A 15,235-nucleotide genomic window follows, 5' to 3' on the forward strand; every position below is an offset into this window, starting at 1 on the left:
ACTGAGGGCCGAAGGTTGAAACGCACGGCCCGCCACTGAGGTGGATGGCATCTTCGAAGCCGACGTTGACGCTGGAGGCGGGCAACGCCTTTCCTTTTTGTGCGAGTCTTTCCTCGGTCTTCACGTTGTGCGCTTCGGAGCTCCGTCCCAATACTTGGTGGCTGTGCCGACCGACGCACGCGCAAGAGAGAAAATTCTGGAGACGAATCTCGCGTGGAATCGTTGCATTTCCACCAGTCCAATCAGAAGTCCCGCTGAGCGCGCCTTCTGATTGGCGGAGAGGCCGCGCGCCTCCTCCGCTACCCCAGCGCGCTGTCGCCGGGGCAACCGGCGTGCTCGTCTCCACGGCGAGCAGTCGCCTGAAAAAAGCGGAGTCGCCGCGTGGACGCTCGTAAAAGACGAAAGAGGTTTGGCTGCAAGGGCCGGTCACCTCTCGTCACTTTGCCTGACTTTCTTTTTCTTTGGTGTTGTTTTCCAACATTCTTAGCTGGCGGGGGGGTGGGGGGGGGATGAAAACCAGGTAGCAATTTTAGCACAAAAAAGTTGGAATGTGGCAGGCATTTCCTTTTATCGTAGAGGGGGGAGGTCATGATTCAGTGGAACGTTTCCCCCCAAAAAGAATTCAGGTGGGAGGCGCTGATGTTTCGAGATTTATTGAGACTGCAAAACGTGACGCCCAACACGAGACAGAACAGGACGGGGGGGAAGAAAAGTGTGCACGGAGCGCCCTCTGGAGGATCACAACTCGTCGTACACTCGAGTCTGCCCGAAAATGTCCGAACAACCCGAAACACATCAATTCACAGGAAAATCGCACAGCTGAACGCGGTGTATTTTTGCGTGCGATTCTTCCACCTTTTTATGTTTCGAACACACACGGCTACTTTCTACGTGCTGCAGTTAGGAAGGTTTATCATTCATCATATTTGTAAAAAAAAACACTCAAAGTAATTGTTCCCTCGGTATAAATAACGACACTATGATGCGAGTAATGGCTTCTGAAAACGGCATCGCCGTACGACGGCGTCAAAAGCGGTCGTGTCGCTTTTTCTCGTGCCCTAAAATTTGGGCCTTTGGCTCCCTCCGGTGGCCGTTCGGTGACGCCACAAGGCCAACAAGTCGTCGACAAAGCGTCGCGTGTTTTTTGGGAGCACCGCAGACCAAGTGGGACGAGCACCGGTTGCTCTTGTTGTTTGAAAACGCAGCCCCGACGGACACTTGGTACACTCGGACACGAGTAAAAGTTGGCACGCGGCAAGATAAAAAAGAAAAAGCGGGAGAGCTGAGAGCGGCCTTCTGATTGGCAGCGGCTGCGCGGTCGGGTGCGACGGCAGCAAGCGGGTGAGACACCGGCGGGAGGCGGGGCGCTTCCTCTTTACACCGACGAGTGACGGAAGGCGAAGGCGAGGGACGGCGTCACGCGCACATTTCAAAGACGTGCCCGCCCCGCCGCCGCCCTACAGCAGGCGGGCCCTCCGGGAGCCCGGCCGCAGGACGCGCAGAGTGACGACGTGCTTGACGGCTCTCCGAAACCACGGGTAGAAGCGGGCGTAGATCAAGGGGTTCAAGCACGAGTTGAGGTAGTACACGTCCAGCGCCAGCGAGGCGCCGGGCCAGTCGCCGGCAGCCAGCGTCACGCAGTAGTACGGGCAGAAGCACGCCAGGAAGACCAGCACCAGGATCCCCAGCGTTCGGGCCGCCTTCAGCTCCGACTTCTTCGCTCCGGTCGGCAGGGAGCGCCGGCCGCCGGCGACGCGGGAGCGCAGGGCTCGCGCCTGCGCGGCGGCCGCCGCAAACACCCTGCCGTGCAGCGCCGCCATGACGCCCAGGGGGAGGACGAACGTCAGCAGCAGGTCCGAGACGGAGGCCGCGCGGCCCATGCGAATGGCGCACTCGCCGTAGCAGGGGGCGCGCTCGCCGGGGCGCGCCGGGCGCTCCGCGGTCAGGACGCTACTCAGGAGCAGAGAGCACAACCAGCACAAACACACGCACAGTCGAATTCGCCGCGCCGTCACGTGCAGCCGATAACGCAGAGGGCGGCAGACGGCGGCGTAGCGGTCGGCCGACAGCAGCACCATGTTGCCCACCGAGGCCGAGGTCACCGCGAAGGACAGCAGGTTGTACAGGGCGCAGGCGGCGGCGCCGTGCGGCCAGCAGCCCGCCTTCAGACGGATCTCGCCGGGCCACACCAGCAGGCCCACCAGGAGGTCGCAGACGGCCAGCGACAGCAGCAGCAGGTTGGTGGGGGTGCGCAGCTGCCTGCGCACAAGCACGCCCGCCGCCCGTTGAAAGCGGCCGGCGATGGAGTCACGAGGCTCGGCCGACAAGAAACAAAGCGCGTATGTGCCTGAAGTGCGAGATGGAGGTGATGAGCAGCAGGTTGAGCAGCACGGTCAGCGCGCAGGTCAAGTAGAGCGCCAGACTCCCCGGGACGCCTTGAGACCAACCCGGCGGGGGCTTCCGGCAGGAGAGGTTGGCCGCCTGCGGGAAGCACAGTTCCCCGCGCTCCATGCCCGACCCGAGGAGAGACCAGAGACCGGAGAGACGCGCCCAAGCTGGAGCTCGGGCGCCTTTCTTTATCTCTGACTTTGTCCCTCCCTCCCCTTTGCCGGCGTGTCGCTTCCTCTTCCGCCTTCCTCCCATTGGTCCGCGCGCACGCTTGTCGGACTTCATGTCATTGCGGGAGAAAATCAGAAAAGCCGCATTCGCCTCCCGATGGAGAAATTCCCGACGGACAGCGGCGACGTCACGAAGGCAAGAAAGTCCAAGACAAAAGAGTCCTGAAACTGGGCGTCTTTGAAACGGATGAGTGGGGCCCAGTCCGGCTTTTGGGACCGTCCATTCCATGGCCTCGGACGCGGGTGCGGAACTCCGGGCCCGGAGCCCGACATGCCTGGCCTGGGGTGAGGGCGAGCCCTTCAAATTGCATCCATTGATCCCGAAGAGGGTCACCGGAGGGCAGGGGGCAGGCGTGCCGTCCCAGCCCGCTTGGGGTCGAGAGGCGGACCGCACCCTGAAGCGTTTCTCACCCCGCGTGTCAAAGTCGAGGCGCGGCGGTCGGACGGCAAATCTCGCGCCAGTAAAATCGGCGGCGGAGCATCGCTGATGAGTGCCGAGCCTTCGCTTCCCGTCTCCAAACGACTTTGGACGTGCGTCCGATTCTTGCGGACCGTCCAAATATGAGGAGGCGATTCGATCGTGATCCGGTTTCCCCGTCGGCAGGCCTCGACGACAAGGACTTGTTTTGGTCATGCGCACTGGGTCCGGTCCCGGCGTTGACGTCGGCCTCTGTGGCAACTCCCCGGCGCCTTCCTGGCCGTCACCATCAGAGCCTCTGAAAAGTTTCAAGGGAGTCCATCGTGGCTTCGAGCGGCCGAGCCGTCAACCTTTCAACCTCAAAGCCCGAGCGGGCGTGCGGATGTGTGCGAAGGCCCCTGTTGTGCCCGAGTGCCCCCCCCCCCCAAAAGCTCCGGCGCACCATTTGGCGCCCCTTGTTTCGTTGGCCGCGGAGCCAAAAGGGGCTTCTCCCGCCAGGTGGTCGGCCGAGGCCCCGTCACGCAAAGCGATGCGGTCAGATTCCGCCATTTTGAGCCAGAAAGGACACGCAGCGGAACCTCCGAGTTGGAGCGCGCCCGCCGCGTCCCCGGAGGACGTCCTCGGGGGGCCGCATCGGTGTCGCCGCTCGGCACCTGGGCCCATTAGCGCGCCGTGTTGACGGCGCCTTGCAATTAGACGTGTGAAAACAACAGCACAACACGCGAGGCCGTGCCCGCGTCCCTCCCGGGAAAGACACCTTTTGTTTTTGTTTTTCTTCATCAAGCGAAACCCGTGAAGATGGCGTCACCTTCCCAAAAAGTCCGTTCAACTTTTTGAATCCAGCCCCAACAGGAAGTGCGGACCGCGCCGCTCGCACGGGCGCCCTGATCGGGAAAGGATGGAGCCAACTCGGGAAACGGAGGGCTTACACTTCTTAAGACTTTCTAGAAGTCGGCGGCATCTCGGCCCGGGACAGAGTCTGGAGCAGAAGGCCAGGAAGGCCGGTTGTGTCCTGGCTGGGCTGCTCCCTGGTGGGCGACAGGAGGATGCTAACTAAGCTAAAAGCTATGATGGTCAGATGACGGCACTCGGTCGCTCCTTCAGCCAGAGACTGTCCCACCCGCGCCGCAAGAAGGAGAGATACCCACGCTCGTTGCTGTCAGGCCACTGAATCATAAATGAAATGATGTGAAAAGCAATTGTAAATAGCACTGCGACCTTCTCCGTGTTTACATTTCTAGCGCGCTTGATTGAACGGCGTTTGCTTTTCTTCTTTCTCGCCCCAATCTTGCTGGCCCTCCGCTTCGTTCGGCGGCGGTCTCGCCAAAACCTCCGAGCGCTCGCTCAACGTCGCTCTCGGAGATTCTTTCCGCTCTTGCGACAACGACTCGGGACTTGCTAGCAAGCTGTGCTCACTTGGGGGGCCTTTCTGAGTGCAAATCAGGCCACGCGGCGGCCATCTTGGAATCCGAATCAGAAGACGTACCGGCGTAAGCGTGGAAGCGCGCGGCGCTCGCGGCCGCACTTTGCAAACCGGGATGAACTTTGCTCCAATGGGATTTGCCGGGGGGAGGGTCCCGGACGACTTAAAGGAGGCGCCCGACGCGGCGGCTCAGACGGAAGGGCGCTCGGGCGGCGTCCGGATGGAGGCGGAGGAGCGACGGGAGCTGTGCTTCCCGCAGCTGGGCAACCTCTCCTGCCGGAAGCCCCCCCCCGCCGGCGTCCTCCCGCAACTGCTGCTGTACGCGCTGTGCGCGCTCACCGTGCTGCTCAACCTGCTGGTGATCGCGGCCATCTCCCACTTCAGGCGCGTGCGCTTCGCAGCCGGCCCGCCGCCGCGCCGCAGCTTTTGGCGCGCGCTTGTCCGTAACCCGCCTGACGCCGCGTCTCTTCTGTCTCGCGGTCTTTCTTGCCGGCGCGCAGGCAGCTGCGCACCCCCACCAACCTGCTGCTGCTGTCGCTGGCCGTCTGCGACCTCCTGGTGGGCCTGCTGGTGTGGCCCGGCGAGATCTACATGAGCGGCGGCTGCTGGGCTTTGGGCGCCGCCGCCTGCTCCTGCTACCACCTGGCGTCCTTCGCGGTCACGTCGGCCTCGGTGGGCCACGTGGCGCTGATCTCGGCCGAGCGCTACGTGGCCGTTTGCGACCCCCTGCGCTACGGCGTCAGAGTGACCGTCAAAAGAATCGGAGGCTGCGTTTGTCTCTGCTGGCTTTTGTCCTTCCTCTACTGCTGCGCGCTTCTGGGGGAGCCCCTGGCTCGCCCGCATGAGCGCGGCTCGTGCCGCGGCGAGTGCGTGATGGCCGTCGACGTCGACGCCGGCCTTGTCGATCTGATGGTGATTTTCGTCCTTCCCCTGTGCGTCATCGTCAGCCTGTACGTCAGGGTGTTTGCGGCGGCCGCCTCCCAGGCGCGGGCCCTGCGCTGGCGCCTGGCGGGCGGCGCCAAGCGATCCGAGTTGAAGGCGGCCCGCACGCTGGGGGTCCTGGTGCTGGTCTTCCTCCTTTGCTATTGTCCCTTCTACATCGTAGCTCTGGTGGGCGATTTGGGCTTTTCGTCGGCGGCACAATACGCTCTCTACCTGCTGGATTTCAACTCTTGCGTCAACCCGCTCATCTACGCCTTGTTCTACCCGTGGTTTCGGAGGGCCGTCTGGCACATTGTCACTCTGCGCGTCTTGCGGCCCGGCTCCCGCGGGGCCCACGTCCTGTAGGCGCCGCGCTCCTCGCCGCCATTTCCTTTTCCCGCGCTTACGCGGGTGCCGGCCGCCATCGCGCGTCTTACCGAGTGACGGCAGAGCCCCGTAGCGTGCACGCTTGTTGTCTGTCACGTTTCACTTGCGCTTGTTTCCTTTTGACACGTGGGACGCGTCGGTTGTGGCTGGAGGTGATCGGACTTCCTCTTCCACTTGGCGGCCGGATGCTGGCAGCGGGGAAGGAATACGCCACTGACGTCGGCTCACCAAACAACAGTGACTTTATTTTCTGTGTGGGGCCACAAAACGTGAAAAGCCTTAAATGTGCCTTACAATGAAGGCAATACATGCTGTGCATCTGTGTGTGTGTGTGTATTTATATATATGTAACGGAGTGATATTTGCGGTTATTAAATTATGACGGAAGTGACGCAACAGCGCACGGTATGGCACCAGCCTCCCGCCGTAGTTCAGGTAGAGCTACCAGGGAAGTCACAGGGTAAGTCGGGTTTCATTGACGGTCCGGATTCATTCTAGTTTAATTACAATATTTCACTTTGTTCTCCCTTTTTCTACGGCGCGGTGTATTTAATTAGTTCCCGGATTTGTTCCGAGTCCACATTGCTTTTTGTGTCGTCATTTAATTTAAGTTTTATCGAATGAAAGTTTTTATCCATTGAGTTAACAGGTGGGTTTTTTTTGTTGCGCAGTTATTTACTCGACTGAAAAGCCCCGTGACTTCACCTATCTTGGCATACTGTGTTGCAGGTAATGCTTCTTTCCTTTTCATTGTACTCTACATAGTTTTTCGTGTTGTTTTTCATTTGACTATTAATGTGGCTGGCGTGTACCCGCGCGGTTCGTCGCGGCCGCCATTACTGTGCATTGTGCAGCCGTTCTGCTGCGTGTGATGCGTTCAGTGGCGTCATGTAGATACCAGTGAATGTGTTTTTTTGTCCTTTTCTTTGTAAATAGTTAATATACGATCACCTATGTTATATATTTCGTTTTGTTATGCTTTTAGTTTCTTATGGATGATGTTTAGTTCAGGTAGAGCTACCAGGGAAGTCACAGGTTATTTACTCGACTGAAAAGCCCCGTGACTTCACCTATCTTGGCATACTGTGTTGCAGACAATAAAAAGAAAAGAAAAGCCACATCCTAGTGTCTGGTATTCTTGAGGCGGCAGCGACGTGGAGCTTGAGACCATCATAGTGATGACCCCCGTCACATATATATCTAGATAGATAGATATACTGTATATACACACTCACACAATCACAAATGTCCTTGGTTGTCTGTTATTTATTGTTTTATTTGTATGCAGCATTTGTATGCGTTTTGCTGCCCTCACTTTTTAGCCTCGTGTGTGTTTTCAATGCACTGCATGTTTGGTAGAAAGACATTTCATCTGTGCTGTATGTTGCGCATGGAGCATTTTTGACAATAAAGCTGATGAACATAACTGTTGAATGAAGACTGATTTCTTTCTTTTTACTTTTTTATCTACCTTATTTTCTGTCAAATTATTACTGTATATGTTTTATGTTCAATAAATAAACAATTTGACCTGACTTGACTTGAGTGTGCTCGCGCGCGCGCGAGGTAGCTTTTGGTAGCTTCCGCTCTTTGCGTCATTTCCGTTTCCGTTGTCATACGGCAATGGCGGCAGTGATCGCGGCTGCCGCCGTGACGGCGAAGCCAACGAAAGAGCGTCTGTTGAATGTTTTGGACGATTTGGAGGTTTTGTCTCGGTAAAGTGAAATGCCGTTCCTTTTTAAAAGGAGTTAGTTGGCTTGCTATTTGTGTCCGCCTCTCCGCCGGTGCTTTCTGACCGCTGTTTTCCTTCCAAGGGAACTGATCGAGATGCTGGCTCTGTCGCGAAGTCAGAAACTCCCGCAGCCCGGCGAGGACACTCAGGTACCGGGCGCTTGTCCGCTGAAGACAAACTTGGATGCGAGCTCGCGAATTGGACCGTCCAATCCATCTATTCCGCGCCCGTCCGCTCCAATTCATCTCTTCGTCATTTTGTGTGAAAAGCGCGAAATTGAGCTCGCGTTGGTCGTCGTGAGAAAGTCTTTGCCGCCTGTCGAGGCACTCACTTAAGGCTCATTGTGAAATGACGTCACCTAGAAGCTGGAATATTTGAAATGTGCTTTCTTCTGATGCACTCGTCTACCTTTGGAGGTTTATCTCAACGTGCGCTTCCGTGTGCCGCTGTCAGATCCTGGAGCTGCTGGTGCGGCGCGACCGGGAGTTCCAGGACCTGATGGAGGTGGCCCAGCGGCAGGGCAAGGTGCACCAGGAGATGCAGCGGCTGGAGAAGGAGGTGGAGAAGCGAGACGGCGACATCCAGCAGTTGCAGAAGCAGCTCAAGGAGGCCGAGCACATCCTGGTGCGTCTCTCCGACGTTGACGCCGCCGCTGCCGCCGCCGCCTTGAAATTTGAGCGAGCCCATTTACGAGTGTTTGGACATATTCATACCGCAATTGAGATATTTGTGCGTGTGTTTGCGCGTGTACATCGGGAGTGAGCCAGCCGCCAAACTTTGGATTGGCCCAAATCCTTTGAAAGTTGACATTTTAAAGCTGGAGCTTTTTTTAAGAGCCGCAGTTTGCGTGCCGTCCGAATCAAATATGGGCCCATGCTTCTTTCCAAATCAAATCATCCGTCCCGTAACCCTCGCGCGTCCCATGAGTCGTCTGGCCGCAACTTGGGCGGCGGCGGCACGCTGGTTATCTGGATGCCGAAATCCGCACCGGCGCTTGGGTTCGCATGCGGGGATGCCGGCGTTGACGCAAGCGCTCTCCCTCCGTCGTCAGGCGACGGCCGTTTACCAGGCCAAGGAGAAGCTCAAGTCCATCGCGCGAGCCAGGAAAGGTGCGGCCACGCGTCTGCGCAAGCGCTCCGTCGCGCCGTACATTTGATTGAAAGCCCGTCGTCCCCCCCGCAGGAAGTATATCGTCCGAGGAGCTCATCAAGTACGCGCACAGGATCAGCGCGAGTAACGCCGTGTGCGCGCCGCTCAACTGGCTCCCAGGTTTGCTCCGACCGCTTTGGCCCTGCAAGCACTCCGTTCCCCGAAAAGCCAGATGAAAGGTCTCCGAGGCAACGGAGACGGGCGGCGCGCCTCGCTCAAGTCGTCTCGTTTTGCTGGCGTAGGCGACCCGCGGCGCCCGTACCCCACCGACCTGGAGATGCGTAGCGGCGTGCTGGGCCACATGGCCAACCTGCCCACCAACGGCGTCAACGGACACCTGCCGGGCGACGCCCTCGCCGCCGGGAGGCTACCAGGTACGCCGTCCTCGCGTTGTCTCGTTTGCCGGTTGTCAACGCCTGGCCTGCGGTGCCTCCCTCCCAGACGTGCTGACGCCGCATTACCCGTGGCAGTCGTCGGAGCTGTCGGCGGGCATGCTGCCGCCGCACCACGCCGCCGACTTTGCTCTGGAGCCGCCCGGCCACAACAAGGAGAACGAGGACGACGTGGAGGCCATGTCCACCGACTCCTCCAGCAGCAGCAGCGACTCGGACTGAAACATCTTTGCGTGCATGCGTGCCTTTGTCGTGTCCCCAATTATTTTTGTCAATAAAACGTTTGCGTCGAAACGGGTTTTGGACGGGTATTTATTTGAGGATGTAAAAAGGAAACAATGGGCTTTGTCAATCAACTACAAGTTTGTTTGCCGTGGACAAACCTTCTCCCTAAAAAAAAGATACAATTGAAAAAGATTCCATCCTTTTACATTTCATTGAAGACTTGGACGAAATTCAATCGTTAATCAAGACACCCCAAAAAAGCCGCGTCGTTCTGTCACAGACACTCGAAACGTCTGCGTTTTCTTCTATGACTTTATAGCATTGGTGGATGCAAGTTCCTGAACTGGGTAATTATGCTAATTACGTTTTATAGGTAATTTTCATTGCTTTTAAAACCACGTTATTCGAGATCAAAGTAACCAACTGATGCCTGACTAGGTGCCGTTCATGGACCGTCGAGAATAGTGCCTTGTGCGTACATAGATAAGAAAATTCGTGTAGATCGCTGATCTAAATTTAATTTAATTTCATGGCTGTGACGCCTTCAGGAACACGCGAAGTCATTTGCTGACCGTTTACGGCGCATCAGTTGAAAGGGGTTATGGCGTACGCACGTTGTCGAAAAGGTGGTCAACGGCTTGACATGGGTTTGATCGTGTCCTACATATTTAAACGCAACGCCAGCTGGAATTTACCGTACTCCGCGCATGCGCACGACCAGTCGTCCGCCCGACAAGCAGACATGGCGGCGTCCCTGATCTGCGGCCGTTTGACGGCATGTCTGAAGACTTCGGCGCCCAAGGGCGCCATGGGCTCCGTTTCCAAGGTGAGTTTTTGACCATCTCAAAGCGAAGGCTTCGGTCGTCGGGCGGCCGGTCGGAGGGACGCCGTCACGGCCTCCTTTCACCCTCGCAGCAACTACGGAAGTGACGGGGTCAAACTGACATTAGCCTCAATGCTAGCCCCCCTTTGAACGCGAATGTTAGCTTTAATGCCAAGCCTTAAATAGCCGCACTAAAGTCTTGCTCTTGGTGGCGTTTGATGGTTGAACGTTGGCAGCGAGCTGACATGTTGGTGACCTCCAACCTTAACCGGACAAGTGTGTTTATCCCCCGCTCTCATGAGCTAAATGTGTCGGCGCAGCACAGCTAATGCAAGTAAACAAGATACCGAATGTCGACATTAATTGTCGTAAACGCGGCAAACGTCGGAATCGATCACGTGGGTGTTTGGCCGTTCAACATGTAGCGGGGACCCCCCCCCCCCCCACACACACACACACACACACTCCCCATACTGCCGTTTGGCACCTGTTTATTCACCTATTCTTTTTCAATATTTTATTTCCATTGGGGTGGTACCTCAGTTCTCACTTCATCGATTGTAGATGGTATTCAACATTAATTTGCTGAAAACAAATCTGGCCTCAACGTCAATTTGAACCAGACGATGGATGTCGATGCCTTTTGAGGCTCCTCATCATCCTTCGCCGAGTGCCTTGGCACCCCTGTCGCAGTGTTCGCTCACTTCTTATTTGTCATTTTCTTGAGGCAGGTGATTGGTTGAAATGGCGCTCGTGATGGAAATTTGCTGACTCGTGCCCGCTCGCCTCATTTCATTGTGTCCGTCCAGGTGCTGTCAGGTTCTTCGGGTCTGTTTGGAGGCTGCCCTTCGACGTCTCCGCCGCTGCAGCAGCAGCAGCTGAGGAGCTTGTCCCTCCATGAGTACATGAGCATCGGACTGCTGAAGGACGCCGGCATCTCGGTGCCCGCCGGCATGGTGGCCAGCTCCTCGGACGAGGCCTACGCCGTGGCCAAGCAGATCGGTCAGTACCGGGAAAGCAAAAACCACGCTCAAAATGGAATCGAGTGAACGGTCCTCGACAGAGGTCCAACGAGACGCACGTGTGTCTTGCAACATAGCAAGAATGCGCTCCGTTGAGCTTGTGTGTGTGTGTCTTAAATAGCCATTGGTGCTGCCAAACATGGCGTCTGTGCCTCAGTGGCGTCGGGTGACAACAGCCGTCCTGTCGTTTGACTGACGGGGCCCTTTTCTTACAAAGGGCACCCAGCGCTTATTCTGCCCTCCTGCTCCCACGCGGCGTTGTCATTCTGTGTCCTCCTCGCGTGTGGCCGTCAGGCTCCAAGGACCTGGTGGTGAAAGCTCAGGTGCTGGCGGGCGGGCGCGGCAAAGGAACCTTCGAGGGCGGACTGAAGGGAGGCGTGCGGATCGTCTACTCGTAAGTGCGCCGCTTACTTCCGTCGGCGTGGAAATGTCGCTGGGGCCTCGGGCGCGGGCAAAGTTCGAGCACTTTGTCCAAAATGTGGCGTGCGGCAGGCCCGAGGAGGTGCGGGACGTTTCCTCGCAGATGATCGGCCGCAAGCTGTACACCAAGCAGACGGGCGAGGCGGGCCGCATCTGCAACCAGGTGTTCATCTGCGAGCGGCGCTACCCGCGCAGGGAGTACTACTTTGCCATCACCATGGAGAGGTCCTTCCAGGTACGCTTGACTGCCAAAATCTTTCTTTCACAAGAAATTGGCATTTTCCATCACCCAAAACACTTTTCAGTCCATTTCGATCCGATTGCCGTCAAAGATTTCGGAAGCGGCTCGTAGCGTTTGTAAGATGTTTGCGCTCGGGGACGCCACTTGATGGCAGCAGATCGCAAAGTTCTCCAATGTGGTTTTTTTTTCTTTCTTTTTTTCTTCGATTCGGAGGAGCGTAACAATCAATATGTGACTTCCGCATCTAGGAAAGGACAAAAGGTGCTCGCGGCATTCAGACCGAAGTGCACGTTGATATTTTGAAAGCGGCGTTTGTGTGCGTGCGTGCGTCTGCCGCAGGGCCCCGTGTTGATCGGCAGCTCGCAGGGGGGCGTCAATATCGAAGACGTGGCGGCGGAAAATCCCGACGCCATTGTCAAGGAGCCCATCGACATCGTGGAGGGCATCAAGATGGAACAGGCGCTCAAGGTGGGGATCGATCGCCATCGCGGAGAAGAAAAAGACGCCCGATAAAGAGCAATTGTGTGCGCCCAAAAGCGTCCTTTCGCCAGCACAAATCCGCTTTCCCGCAGACCAGGCTCTGAGCCGCTTGACTTTTGGATGACTTTCATGATCTTGTTGTTTAACGAGTTGCCAAAGATGAAAGTCACTTTTTTCCCGTTCATTTCGAGCCTCATTTTTCGATATGTCGTCATGTGGAAACGGAGGACTCGTAAATTCCGGTGTTGGTCACACCAAAGTGAACCGGATGAGCAAATCAAAAAGGACTCGTGATTTTCCAAAGGCTGGTAAGATCTCGTCACCTGGCCGGCATTGGAGAGAAAAACGGGGGATATTTTGAAATAGCAATTTTTTTTCCCCCCCCAAAAGTCAAAAGGCTATTTCTTAGAGTCGTAATGTCAATGACGAGAATGCGCGCGAGTGGCCGCTGACCGTGCGCAACTGTGCCGCAGGTGGCGCAGAAGATGGGCTTCCCGCAGCCGCTGCAGAAGGAGGCCGCCGAGAACATGATCAAGCTCTACAACGTCTTCATCAAGTACGACGCGTCCATGCTGGAGATCAACCCCATGGTGGAGGACTCCTCGGGCGTGGGTATGCGCGCGCGTACACGCCCGCAGTCGGCGGCGTGGAGAGCAACTTCCGCTCATTTGCCTTTCCCACCGCCAGTCATGTGCATGGACGCCAAGATCAACTTTGACTCCAACGCCGCCTACCGGCAGGAGGAGGTTTTCGCCCTTCAGGACTGGACCCAGGAGGACCCGCGAGACCGGCAGGCGGCCAAGGCCGACCTCAACTACATCGGCCTGGACGGAACCATCGGCTGCCTGGGTGCGTGCGATGATACGTGGCGCTTTATCAAAAATGGACCCTTGCGAATTGCGCAGTTAGCTTTCGCGTTGGAAGCGAACGTCGAAAGCCGTCGAACGTCGGCCGGCAAATTTGCAGCCGACGTCTTCCCGAGCTCGAACGTCGGCAGCGCCCCTCCCGAGCGCTAACTTGCGATGTCATGTCGTATCGCAGTGAACGGCGCGGGCCTGGCCATGGCCACCATGGACATCATCAAGCTGCACGGGGGGACGCCCGCCAACTTCCTGGACGTGGGCGGCGGGGCCACCGCCCACCAGGTCACCGAGGCCTTCAAGCTCATCACGTCCGACAGGAAGGTGAGCGCCGCGCCGCGCGCCGTCGCCGAGGAAAAAAAGGGCCCCAGCCGACGGCGCGCCGCTGTGCCCGCGCAGGTTCAGGCCATCTTGGTCAACATCTTCGGAGGCATCATGAGGTGCGACATCATCGCCCAGGGCATCATCATGGCCGTCCGCGACCTGGACCTCAAGATCCCCATTGTGGTGCGACTGCAAGGTAGCCAAAAGTCTTTTGCTCGTCGGCGCGCGGTTGAGACGGCACCTCGGCAAAACACGCCGTCGCTCTGGGCAGGTACGCGGGTGGACGACGCCAAAGCTCTGATCGCCGCCAGCCCGCTGAAAATCCTGGCCTGCGACGACTTGGACGAAGCTGCCAAAATGGTAGGCGGGCGCCCCCCCCCACGCTTTGACCTTGCGCCAAATGCCCTCTGGTGTGTCGGCAGGTGGTCAGGCTTTCGGAAATCGTCTCGCTGGCCAAGGAGGCCCAAGTGGACATCACCTTCCAACTTCCCATCTGACCTCCTCCTGGCCGCCAGCGCTTCCCGTTTGACCTCACCTGGACACTCCCCGGCCAAAAGTAGCTGCTTCTTTTTTGTCTGCGACCTGACGGTGGCGCTAACGTACCTTGTTTAGCTTTGTTTCCTCCCGCTGGCCATTTGTACCGCACACTCCCCCAAGCGCTCCTCTCGCCACATCCGTTCCTCACCCAACGCATATACACGCTTCTTCTCTCGACGCACTCCGTCTGCTTGGGTTCGCGTTATCCAACGAATGGTCGCGGATACTCGGACGTTTGGCCACCCATGCGCAAATGGGCACGGCGGGACGTGAGGTCGTTTGGCCGACGCCCATCCCGGTGAATTATTCACCGTTGCTGTAATGGAACTCCCCCCCCCCCCCCCCCTCTTTCCTCCCCTCTCCTCGTGAAGAAGTAGCGACGGCAGCATCATTAAGATCGTTCCCCTCGCGCCCCCGCGGGGTGAGTGAGCGAGTCTAAAAATGGAGTCATGGCAATGCCTAAATCACCTTGTGCGATTTAAAATGAAAAATGTCCCTTTTGATTCAAAGGCCTCATCCTATTATGCGGGAGGCTCCAATTGGCACGGCGGCTTTCATTTGTCTTGGTCTCTGTTACTCCCCCCCCCTGCGCATGTTACAAGCACACACTGGAATTGCGCTTTTTCTCTTGCTATTTATTTGCTTCGACTCGACAAGCGCAATCTGTCACGGATTTCCGATATGATGCCGATGCAATTGATGCTTTAGCCGTATTTAGCGACGCTATCGGGACATTTGGGGAACGTGATGATTTCGGAGCAAGATCGCCTCTTTGAAACTTTGACCCACAGCGCGAGAGGTTGTCGCGGCCACCGTTGAATCGTGCCACAAAATAATTGGACAGTCTTTGCCCGATGAGGCGATATCGCCATATTTCATCACGGCGCCATTCGTCCAAATCTAGTATCGAGCTGCAAAAATCGCCATATTTGGAAATCGTATCGCGATATGCTCCTCGCCGTCTGTGGTGGCAATAGTCTCCATAGAATGTCAGGATAGCCTTCGCCATATTGCAATATTTGATCGCCGCCGTGCCGTGTCACCGCTACAGCTCGCGCTCGTCTCACGATACCCTGGTGATATCGCCGCCACATGCAACCATGATAGCGTGAAAAGTCACAAGGGGAAAAAAAACCTCGCGATACGTGATATTTCCCACCATTCGTCGTCAGCCCTCGCCGCCGTCAGGCCACGCCGGATTCCAACTCTCCACCTTCCTTTGTGTGTGTGTGTGTGTGTGTGTGTGTGTGTGTGTGTGTGTGT

General features: G+C 57.1%; 4 protein-coding genes across 4 annotated transcripts; 3 read left to right on the forward strand and 1 right to left on the reverse strand.

Annotated features, from left to right (window-relative positions):
* Positions 1–1,439: 1,439 nt before the first annotated feature.
* On the reverse strand, positions 1,440–2,511 carry LOC127611489 (trace amine-associated receptor 13c-like). The gene is made up of 2 exons (XM_052082045.1): positions 2,348–2,511; positions 1,440–2,259 (listed from the first exon to the last, which is right to left on the reverse strand). Exons 1-2 carry the CDS (start codon positions 2,509–2,511, stop codon positions 1,458–1,460), a joined length of 966 nt encoding a protein of 321 aa, XP_051938005.1. The 3' UTR covers positions 1,440–1,457.
* A 2,168-nt stretch (positions 2,512–4,679) lies between these two features.
* On the forward strand, positions 4,680–5,795 carry LOC127611491 (trace amine-associated receptor 7a-like). Its single transcript, XM_052082047.1, has 2 exons — positions 4,680–4,847; positions 4,964–5,795. Exons 1-2 carry the CDS (start codon positions 4,680–4,682, stop codon positions 5,744–5,746), a joined length of 951 nt encoding a protein of 316 aa, XP_051938007.1. The 3' UTR covers positions 5,747–5,795.
* A 1,529-nt stretch (positions 5,796–7,324) lies between these two features.
* Positions 7,325–9,334, forward strand: med4 (mediator complex subunit 4). The gene is made up of 7 exons (XM_052082054.1): positions 7,325–7,482; positions 7,582–7,648; positions 7,953–8,123; positions 8,551–8,608; positions 8,682–8,768; positions 8,891–9,022; positions 9,090–9,334. Exons 1-7 carry the CDS (start codon positions 7,391–7,393, stop codon positions 9,260–9,262), a joined length of 780 nt encoding a protein of 259 aa, XP_051938014.1. The 5' UTR covers positions 7,325–7,390; the 3' UTR covers positions 9,263–9,334.
* A 559-nt stretch (positions 9,335–9,893) lies between these two features.
* On the forward strand, positions 9,894–13,977 carry sucla2 (succinate-CoA ligase ADP-forming subunit beta). The gene is made up of 11 exons (XM_052082016.1): positions 9,894–10,091; positions 10,898–11,090; positions 11,405–11,504; positions 11,603–11,765; positions 12,111–12,239; positions 12,725–12,863; positions 12,939–13,100; positions 13,293–13,435; positions 13,511–13,631; positions 13,707–13,795; positions 13,858–13,977. Exons 1-11 carry the CDS (start codon positions 9,909–9,911, stop codon positions 13,930–13,932), a joined length of 1,497 nt encoding a protein of 498 aa, XP_051937976.1. The 5' UTR covers positions 9,894–9,908; the 3' UTR covers positions 13,933–13,977.
* Positions 13,978–15,235: the final 1,258 nt, after the last annotated feature.

Source organism: Hippocampus zosterae, chromosome 12 (assembly GCF_025434085.1).
Source record: "Hippocampus zosterae strain Florida chromosome 12, ASM2543408v3, whole genome shotgun sequence".
In the NCBI taxonomy this organism is placed as follows: domain Eukaryota; kingdom Metazoa; phylum Chordata; class Actinopteri; order Syngnathiformes; family Syngnathidae; genus Hippocampus; species Hippocampus zosterae.